Source organism: Bactrocera latifrons, unplaced genomic scaffold (assembly GCF_001853355.1).
Source record: "Bactrocera latifrons isolate USDA-ARS-PBARC rearing strain unplaced genomic scaffold, ASM185335v1 scaffold_112, whole genome shotgun sequence".
Classification (NCBI taxonomy): domain Eukaryota; kingdom Metazoa; phylum Arthropoda; class Insecta; order Diptera; family Tephritidae; genus Bactrocera; species Bactrocera latifrons.
In genome coordinates, this window is record NW_017534542.1 from 1,060,048 (window position 1) to 1,071,116 (window position 11,069).

The following is an 11,069-nucleotide window of genomic DNA, read 5'->3' on the forward strand; positions in this document are numbered from 1 at the left end:
TATACGTTAATGTAATAGTGAAATTTAAAATTATTTAATAATATTTTTATTCCATATGTATGTATGTATGACATTAATGCAAAATTAAAATTATCAGCTGGCTGGATTCGTATAAAAAAATTAATTGAACTGTTAAAAAAGGAACAAAATATATTCCATAATTTAAAACTCAATAAAATAAAATGCTTTGAAAATTTTTTATTTCAAACTTTTTTTATTAAAATATCATGAAAATACACAGAACTGATACAAACTTAAACAAAACTGATTTTTAAAGCAATATAAGCAAACTTAATATTCATTAAAATTAACTACAAAAACAAACAGTAGAAAAATGTAGTTTATTTTACAATTGTTTGTATATCAAATCAATAATATATTTATAGTCAACAAAATGTTTGTAAGTAATAAAGCATATTTTGTATGTAACTATAGAAAAATATAAATTTGTTTAAAAAATTGCTTAAATTCCATTCACATCAGCATATTTGTGTATGTATATATTTATTTATATATATATTTTAATAAATGGTAAAAACCGTATGTATGTATGCATACCATTTTTGCTTGATACTACTTATATATTTTGTTTTGTTTTGTTGTTTTTTTAAGCAAATTTACTGCTTTACTGTTTTTTTTTTCTTTTTTGTTGTTGTTTGCTTTTACTTGCTTAATTTTACTCTTCTCATACAATATCAGTGTGTACGTATATGTTGTTCTGYTCTTATATACGCGCGCATTCATCTTACGTGCTCTTTGCTTTAATGGAACTTCCGCTTCTTGCCACCACGCTTTTTACCTTTGCCCTTCAATTTACGTTTTTTACTGCCACCACTGGAGCCCTCACCACGCAACGCCGGATCGCGGCTAATTTCACCGAGTATCTCATCGCCGAGTGTGGCTGTAAGCAGAGAAAGCGAAAGAATGTTAGTAAAAAAAATTTAGAAAAAAATTCAGAAAAATTTGAAAAAAAAAAAAATTTTGAAAAAAAAAATTTTGGAAAAAAAATTAGAAAAAAAAAATATTAAAAAAATGTTAGAAAAGAAAATTAAAAAAAAAAAAACTTCATAAAAAAATTTTTGGTTATGTGTTGTTTTTTATAAATATACAACTCACCTAGAGTGGTCAACTTGCGTTGACGATGCTTTTCCGCTTTGGTCACCGGCAGACGTGTCAAGTAGGTCTCCTCATATTCTTGTTTCTCTTTCTGTTGTTTGGAGAGCAGTTGTTGGGCGCGTGAGCCGGATGATAGTTCGGTAGGTGCGTCGAGATATTCTTCYTTCAAATCTTGCAACATCGAAGCACTATAAAAATAGAACATTTTTAAAACATTTTACCCACAAAAAAATTTCCCAACTTACGTGATGGCACGCTTCTTGGCACGCTCTATCATCTTCTTATCCTTATCTGCAGATTTCTCATCGCCATCATAGTAGACTGGCTTAATTTTGGGCGGCACATAGATACCAGTTTTACCCGCTGTAGCGCCCTTTTTKGGTTTCTTCACGCCAGCCTCGCCCTCCTCATCATCRCCATCGCTTTCGGATGCCGAATTTTCGCTTGCGTCTTCATCATCCTCATCGGCATCGTCMTCACCGCCAGCATTTGTGAGCATATTATCTGGATTGGGCTGCAATRCAAAAATGTTGTATATTAATTAGTTGGACATAACTTTAAAGTAAGCTCAAAACTCACCTTATACAAAATCGGATCGGAACTACTCGATACGCCGGTGGTGGCTGTCTTCACTAGCTTATCGATCTGATAGCGCAACTTATGATCGATTGGTCGTATTTTCTCCAAAACTGTGCGTATTTCGATTAATCGTTCAATGGATGGATCACCTTCGATAGTCTCGCCGGAGCATTTGCGTAACACTACATAAGTTAGATTTATCAAATAATCGAGCAACATGTGATATTTRACTTCGAGAAAGCTCAGGCCGTATTCTGTGGTTAGTTCGCCGCGTTTGACGCGTTGCAACATGCTTTCGACTAGATCGGTGACTTGTTTCACATTGCTGTTCATCTCGCCGAGCAGTTGTATGGCTTGTGGGATGTCCTGTTGCTGCACATGGCAGTCATAGTCGAGCGCCTATAAAGCAGTAATGGATGGGATGGTGAATACTATGTTTCGGTTACCATTTTTTTTCTTAAAATACTTAATTCATTTAAGTTCAAACATGCTTCTATTGAAGCGTATAGTAGGCTCTCTCTTYACATTCTGTCGCACTCGTTTTATTCACTTCATTCATATTTTCTTATATTTATATATCTAATAATATATAGTACATTGTCATATAACCAACAACAAAATGCTCAACACACACTTAGTCTATGAGTACATTAACTGTAAAGTCAAACACACGACTGTAAAATCATAAATTTGCATTCTTAAACAGTAACCAAAGAGCGRAATGTAACAGAAGGTTTATGAACTTGCTATTGCCTATCCGAATGGTAGACTTCTGCACTAAATAGCAAGTCCATAAACCTGCTAGTGCACAGCCAAGGGACAATTAAAGCTATCAGTAGTTAGCTACTAAGTTTTACAACTGAGTTTATGCAAGCAGGTAATAATCAGACCGTCAGTAGGAAACTAGGATAGTATCAKCTGGGAATCCAGTCATTTAGGAATAGAAGGAAACGAATAAGCAAACCAGTTGACTCGATTGCTGGGAACACAATTCTCCTAAGCTGTGCTAGGCCATACAGCTCCTTTAAACTTTCTGACATACGAAGGGAAACTTATAAGGTTTTTTGAGGCAATCCACCTTAGGTCTTGGGACACCAAGCCACACAGGGCATACTACAAAGTTATTGTGGGGTAGTTTTAATGGTGGGTAGGCCAAAAAGTTTCTATTTCAAGTCAAGGGGTCAAATCAGTAATATTTTAGGGGTCATCACAGGACATCTACCCTTTSGATTACACATTTAGGAAAGTGGATTCGGCAAAATTCAAAGCATTTCCGAAGGATGATGAGTATCGTATATTATCTTTGCGAATGCTTAACCTTCAACAGGCTGAGACGGGATATATACCATGATTCTCAATGATCCAACTTTAAAGATATTGAGCAGCTGGGATGAAAAAAGATCAGGCTTTGCTTTTACCAAATCCACTAAGTTGCTGAAAAAGGCTAAATTTGGCTAAAATCTGAGCCTTTGTACTTAAAATTTAAAATAGTRGCCAGAGTGCATCATACCACAGCCCTCAGAGTTGCATCAGCCTACCAAACAGTGTCTATCGATGAAATATTAGTTATACGCGGTAATGCAACTTTCTGACTTACGAAGGGAAAGTAACCAGAGCTTAATAGAACAAATAAAGGAAGAAGGCCTTTTTAAACAACCCAGCGCTTATCCGGTCCTGGATACTCCAAAAAGTATCTCCACAGGATATAAAAAAAAAAAAACATTAATTTACAATAAAAATACTGCACAAATGGTTGAATTCGGAATAGTATAACCCCATATAACGGTACTATTAAAAACTACTAAAGGGCATTAAATCAAAAACTAAATATGAGAGGAAATAAAAAATTTAATTTTACACACGAGATGGTATGAGAGGGCTTTATGGCAGCCGTGGTACATATTGGCCGTAACATTTTTATGTCTCAGTGCAAAAATCGGACTACAACCAAGCTTATGGTACTTAATACAATTTTAAATTCCATCATTTTTTTCTGGTGTAGTAATCAAGGAACAATTAATATAATGGGATAAAAAGTTTGCACGAATAATGTCTTTAGTGCATGCCACCATATGGACCAAAAATTTTTCAAATCCAACATAATCCAGTGCCTACCTGTTGATTTTTGATCGAAAATATCGGTCAATGTATGGGATATACAGTCGAAATTCTTTAAGAATCTTTTCCTGATAATATTATCGCTGTGTATCACAAATGGGTTGAATAAGGTCAATACTTTCCTGAGTCCTCAAATACTTAATACAAAGATTTTTGAACTACCGTGCAACTTTATACCACACATATTGGCTAATATGTGAGTTACTTCAATGAAAATGATAAAATTGAGCGAAAACTTGACCTAGCCCCAATATATAATTAATATCAGGATTTTCGAACATCTGCTTGACTCTGCTCCATGTAATTGGTGATGGTATATGAGACACTTTGATGAAACAATGGAAGCATTTTATTAGTCTGTGGCATGTTAATACTATATAGTATTGGAAAAAATATATAAAATCGGATCGAGACTACCCTCAACGCCCATATACTACAGATCGTCACTTAAAATACAAAATAACGCAATATCACTTTTCATAAGTTTACAAGCGAAGGAAAAACGACCAAATACAAACCACTCATATTGAAAGGTATATAGGTTTTAGTTATAAAATGGTTATATATTATTATATTATATACCGCGCGTTGCTGTCGTATCATTTTATACATATCTATATATATATATATAGAGCGAAATTATTAATTTAATAATCTCTTCAATATAGTGAAAATATTATTTACGAATAAAGGCGGAAACATTGTTGTCGGTATAAGAGTCCAAGGGATTGTATTTGAGATTTAATTTTGAATATTTTCAAACAAATACATTTCATTGGAAAAAATAACGAATATAAGGCTAGTTTCTCAATATCTGGTTACCAGTATTTCTATCGTATTTCTATAGAGTTTTGCGCTTAATAGATTGTACTTAAGCGGTTAGGTGGGTTTGAAAATTTCCAAAAATCGATTTTGTTTTGTTTGCTTTATTAAATTCTACAATACCTCTAGAATATAGTCCTAAATTTTAAAGTTGATCGGAGTAATAATTTCGGAGATCCAGCTTTGAGATCTTGTGCACTCAAGGCTAGCTGCGCTAAGTGCCCTGTCTTTAAACGCGTTTTTCTCGAAACTGTGTTTTTGAAGTCGGTGGACACCATTTCTCGAAAAGTTATCGACTGATTTAGTTCGTATTGTGTACACGTATTTGAAATGATATTATCTAGTTATTGAACGAAGGATTTTTTCTTCTTTCATTACAACTTATTTTTCTGACCAAAAAATGCCGAAAATTTTACCAAAAATGAGATTTTTTGTTCAAAGTTTGAGAAAAGAAGGACAATTTTAATATTTTTATACTCTCGCAATAAAGTTGCTAAAGAGAGTATTATAGTTTTGTTCACATAACGGTTGTTTGTAAGTCCTAAAACTAAAAGATATAGGGTTATATATAGCAAAGTGATCAGGGTGATGAGTAGAGTTGAAATCCGGATGTCTGTCTGTCCGTCCGTCCGTGCAAGCTGTAACTTGAGTAAAAATTGAGATATCATGATGAAACTTGGTACTTGTATTTCTTGGCCCCATAAGAAGGTTAAGTTCGAAGATGGGCAAAATCGGCCCACTGCCACGCCCACAAAATGGCGAAAAACGAAAACCTATAACGTGTCATAAGTAAGCCATAAATAAAGATATTAAAGTGAAATTTGGTACAAGGGATCGCATTAGGAAGTGTCATATTAGCACGTAATTTTTTTGGAAAAGTGGGCGTATCTCGAAAACTACTATAGCTATGTCAACCAAACTGTATAGAGTAGCCTCCCATAMAAAGGTTATGTTGAAAATCCATAAAAGTCCGTTAACCGACTAACAAAAAACGTCAGAAACACTAAATTTTACGGAGAAATGTTAGAAGGAAGCTGCATCCAGGCTTTTTTTAAAATTGAAAATGGGCGTGGCGCCGCCYACTTATGGACCAAAAAAAAAAAAATCTCAGGAAGAACTCGACCGATTTCAATGAAATTTCGCATATAATATTTTCTTAACACCCTGATGACAAGTACCAAATATGGCTGAAATCGGTTCACAACCACGCCTGAAATCTCGATTATTACTTTATCATGCGAGAGTATAAAATGTTCGGTGACACCCGAACTTAGCCCTTCCTTACTTGTTTTATTCAAAACGTTCAAAAATGAGATTTAGATATGTACTAACGGTCTCAACAGCGGAATTTTCATCATTTTTGTATCGAATTTTCAGGAGATATTGTTCGAATATATAAATTTGGTATAGCATATTATATTTTTCAACTATATGATTGCTTGTATTAAAAAAAAAATTGTAAAAATACCTTTTTTGTACCTCTGAAACCCACCTAACCCCTTAATAAATATCAACTTGTGTATGCTTACTGTTGATGCTCGCKTAATAGGTCGTCCATTTAATAGAGCTTTCACTATATTCTTTATTTATGAATATTTTTTACTAYCCTATCTTCTAAGTTGGTTGGAACTGGGCACAGTGTGCTAAATTTTACTAAAATCGGTTCAGTGGTTTATTATTTTTTTTGATGAAAAGTTGTTTTGCATTTCAGGTGACGATATAATGATACTAGCGTATCTAACAAAGCTTGTGTAGAATATGTTGGTAATGTTCTATAACTCTAAGTTCCCCACAACTCGAACGCGTGAATTGGCAAAAGAATCGAATTTCATACAAATTTCCTTCCATAACTCAAAGTCTCTCTAACTCGAAGTTTTTGTATGGATTGTGGCAATAAGAGTTTGGGCAGTTTTACTGTATATGTAATTGCTTTTATTCGGAACCTCTGTTTGACGTTTTGCACCTTTAAGTATTTCCCTGGCAGTGACTCCTGCTAATTGTAAGAGTACAAAATGTTCCGTTGCAACCAAACTTAGCGCTTCCCTACATGTTTCAAATGTATTTTATTTWWTTTTCTTTTTATATAGAAAAATTGTAATTTCTATTAATTAATATGTCTACCTCACACTCGATTTTGCGCGCACCAACATTTCGCATGCGCCACCGCACGCCTTTAATATGCAAATTTTTTTCAGCGAACTAGCTACAAGCATTTTATAGCACAATTGCAGGCCGCAATGGTTAGGCAGCACCTATGCCTGTGTGTGTGAATTATGTTGCGCGCAGCAAATCATAAAAGCGCTTTAGTGATGCAAAACAACAAAAGCAACAACACGGTATGCCAGAAATCAACACAGCCCGGAGTGATTCTAACATTTTCTAGCCCGTTTGTGTGTGTGTGTCCGTGCGTGCGCGGCGGTGCTTTCAAATGCATTAGCAACCAAAGCCAACACACTCCATTTCAATTTGTGTGTGTTTTTATGCATGTAGCGTGTGTAAGTGTGTATGCCCGTTGTCCGCTCAGGCGTCTAGTGGTTTGCTGCAATTGCATCAAATTATACATTTGCTCGTTTGCTTGTGCGCCTAAACGTATGCTCCGCTATTTTTCGCATGCATTTCGCGACCTCCACTCAAACAACTCATTTGCATATTTTATTGGTGGCATTTAATTATTGCATTTTGTAAATGTTGCGGTTTTTTCCGCCTGCATTACGATTCGCCAGACAAAGTGCTACAGCAAACAACAGCAACAACAACAACAACACTAAGTAATAATAATACAGCATTAACCACTATTTGCAGCGCATGCATTTGCCACTGTCCGCACCGCGCTGTCATTGTGCATATTTTGCATGATTTTATATATTTATATAGACTTATATATTTTAATTTATTATTACAGCCATGCAAAAAAAAAAATTGCTTATATTTTAATAATATGCATTTCCATTAAATGCTTTGATTATTGTTGCTTTTTGCATTATTGGCTGGTTGGTTGGCCTGTTGGTTATCATGGCAACACGGCAAAATTAATTCTGATCCGAAATGTGTATTTAACTGCCTAATACGGTTTTTGGTATGCAATATCGCACACACACATACACACTCACACACACTGTCACATCCTTATCTATTTTTCGCCAAAAATTTATTTTTTCTACTAATAAATATTAATAAACCGCACTCAAATGCCAGCATAATACGCGTTGCGGCGGCCGAACGCCAATTGCCAGCACTAACCGCTTGATATTTCGTGTTAAAACAAAAAAAAAAAAAAAAAAAAAAAATTATAAAATGCAAATGCAAATAAAATTGTTTATTATTTATGCGGTTTTGCTGGTTTTTATTTTCACTTGAATTATTTCATTGCATGTTTTATGCAAATTTCGCCAGCGCAATGCAATTAACGCAAAATATACTGCATACATGCATATACACACACACACACATATATACACATGCATACACACATAAATTGTATTGCATTTTTTCGGTATTTTTTTTTTGTCTCTGATTATTGCACAATAATTCAATGGAATTTACGCATCGCAAAGGCCATTAGATTAGCAGCAAATAATTATAAAATTATGCAAAAATGCAATATTGCACAAAATTAAGCTAACAAAAAAATACAACAACAATAACGCCATTGTTTTAAATGCAAAACCCACACAAAATACCGAAAAAATAAATATAAATTAAGTAAATTGCAAAGAACACACCAAATACAGCAAAAAAAATACATAAATAAAATCGCTAAAAATACATAAATTAAACGAAAAAATTATACATTRTGGCCAAAAAGAACCCGAAAATTTTAGATGAAACGCAAAATATACGGTTGTTAATAACTCCCTTCCGCTTATTGCTCTTTATTCAATGCTTTATAAAAAGTGTTACAGTGATTGGATTTAGTTCAAATATGCGCCGTATCGTTCGATAATCCATCTCCATCTAGACGGAAACTTCATAATACCTCCCTCCTAGAAGCCCCCCTCCTTATTTGTAAAGAACTCGGACAGACACTTTTTAAAAGCCTCTTTTGAGTTTAACTTTATACCAACAAGGGCGTTCGCAATGGACAGGAGCAGGTGGAAATCACTTGGCGCTATTTCTGGGCTATATGGTGGATGTAATAAAACCTCCCATCTCCAAGCTCCCGTAGCTTCTGACGAGTCATCAACAAAGTGTGTGGTCTGGCGTTGTCCTGGTGAAACACTACACCCTTCCTGTTGGCCAATTCTGGACGTTTCTGATCTATCCCCCGCATTAAGCGGTCCAGTTGTTCGCAACAGATGGTAGAATTAAGAAACTGGCCAAATGGGAGCAGCTCATAATGTATGATGCTCTTCCAATTCCACCAAACACGCCGCAAAACTTTCCTGGCCGTCAATCCCGGCTTGGCCACTGTTTGTGACGATTCACCGATCTTCGACCACGACCGTTCTCGCTTGATAATGTGATCCATATTTCGTTGCTAGTCACCATCCGCTTCAAACATGGGTCCAGTTCGTTCTGTTTCAGCAGCATATTGCAGGCGTTGATTCGATCCAGAAGGTTTTTTTGCGTCAAATCATGCGGCACCCAAACATCAAGCTTTTTTGTGTATCCAGCCTTCTGCAGATGGTTTAAAATGGTTTGGTGACTAACTCCCATCTTCTGCCGGGATGCTTTCCATGATTTAATCTATATTCATCGTCACAGGTCTTGCGCCGGCTGGCTTATCCATGGTGTTGTTTTCACTCGCTCTGGATCGCCGAAACCATTCCTCCGCAGTTCGAAGTAATAGAGTAACATCCCCCGAAAAACATCTCACGGAACGTTTCTCTAGCGGATTTGCTTTTACCGAAGGAAAACTTTAAAATAGCGCGAATTTCGGCGTTAGTGAACTCCTAAACGTCTATAACTGTTGAACGCAATATCCAAACTYATCATGCRTAGCGTCGATTTGTAGGTTATATCAGGACATTTCAAAGATGTATAGTCTTGTCAGATATGCGCTTGCTCTGTAGCGCTTTATAAATAGCCGCAAAATTGAAAGGATAAAATGGCGGAAGGTAGATATTTGGCAACTTAATATGTCAACGATGTTTCCAGTTTTCGAAAAACTTTTCATAAGCACTTTTTGGAATTGGCTTCAGCTCTAACACTTACCGATCCAAACGATCTCAMAAAGTACAGTCCATGACCGCAAAAAATCCTGGCGAATTCCGGTGGTTGCCTCKTTATGTCTCACAGGGAGCACGTGCACAGTGAGACCCGTGTGCTCCCAGGTGTGGTGTTTTCGCAGAAATCATCTCTGCAGTCACCTTTTTGTAGCAAATCCGCCTCCAAGGATAATCAAGAGGTATTTTCTTAACTACGTTGACGACACAAAACAATACACCGGACAAACTTCGGACGCAATAAGCTTCAGACATGCACTGACTAAAATTCACGTTGGAGCTATTCACCACCTCCACCGACTCCCTCTCAGTGAATGCCGTACTTGGGGCTCGGGTTGCCGCTAGAATCGAGAGTGATACTTAGGCAGCTTCGTTTCGAATACTGTAGCAGATTAACCTYCTACTTATTCAGAATCGACTCTGAGTGCCCGCATGACATTAACCACCTCTTTGCATGCCCTGCTAACCGTACACATCTGACAYTTCTCTYCCTATAGTCGGACACCGTTCAAACAGAACGTTTCCTGGGCCTACCGTTRGATGATCTCGATGAGAATTTATCTAATCCTTACCAATCTAACGGGGACTAGGTAACCGTTACAACAACAACATGGCCGTCAGCTCATTCAGCGAACTTTGTTTTATCTCTTTGATTCACTGAAAACGAGTTGCACGCAGCGGTRATTCCAGTTTGGTAAAAAGGAAAAAAAGTAACAGTGAGCCATATCTGTTGAATATGGTGGTTGATCGTTAGTATAAAATAGAACTCCTTATTGACCGTCTGTCGCTGCGGAAAAAATTGATGATGTATCAAGATCAATTCAGCGGACTCGAAAGAGAAGTCGAGCKCTTTTGCCTTTTCTCTAACACTTTCATTCACTTTTTTTTATATTTTCATCAGTTGAAAAGATCAAAACTCGTCCAGAACGAAGCATGTTTTCAACGATCTCTAGACCGTCGTTGAGGGCTTTGTGTCACTAGTAGCCTTGTGTTTTTGATAAAACTCAATCAGCGTGAGCCTTTTCCAATTTTTGTTTAAACATACAAAATTTAAGACCAATCGAAATTCTTTGTTCGATATTTTTATCTTTTGTAAAAATCGCAACGCACTACTGAGATGTACTGTCTTAAGCAGCTGCYTCCAGCAAACTGGTTGACAGATCGCGCTCATAGAAATATAATTTACTCGAGGATTTAGTTATAATTTCCAGGTATTCTTTACTCACAATGTRTATATGAAATAAATTCAAAAAATAGCGTACATATTAA

The 11,069-nt window shown here is 36.1% G+C and overlaps 1 protein-coding gene across 1 annotated transcript in view; it reads right to left on the reverse strand.

The window, feature by feature from the left end:
* Nucleotides 1-635: 635 nt before the first annotated feature.
* LOC108974502 (neuroguidin) overlaps nt 636-11,069 on the reverse strand; it is a 27,513-nt gene continuing 17,079 nt past the window's right edge. The window contains exons 2-5 of the mRNA XM_018942373.1: nt 1,696-2,094; nt 1,362-1,630; nt 1,117-1,304; nt 636-901 (exon numbers count right to left, since the gene is read on the reverse strand). Of these exons, the coding sequence (XP_018797918.1) occupies nt 762-901; nt 1,117-1,304; nt 1,362-1,630; nt 1,696-2,094 (996 nt within the window). The 3' untranslated portion in view covers nt 636-761. The remainder of the gene's footprint in view (nt 902-1,116; nt 1,305-1,361; nt 1,631-1,695; nt 2,095-11,069) is intronic.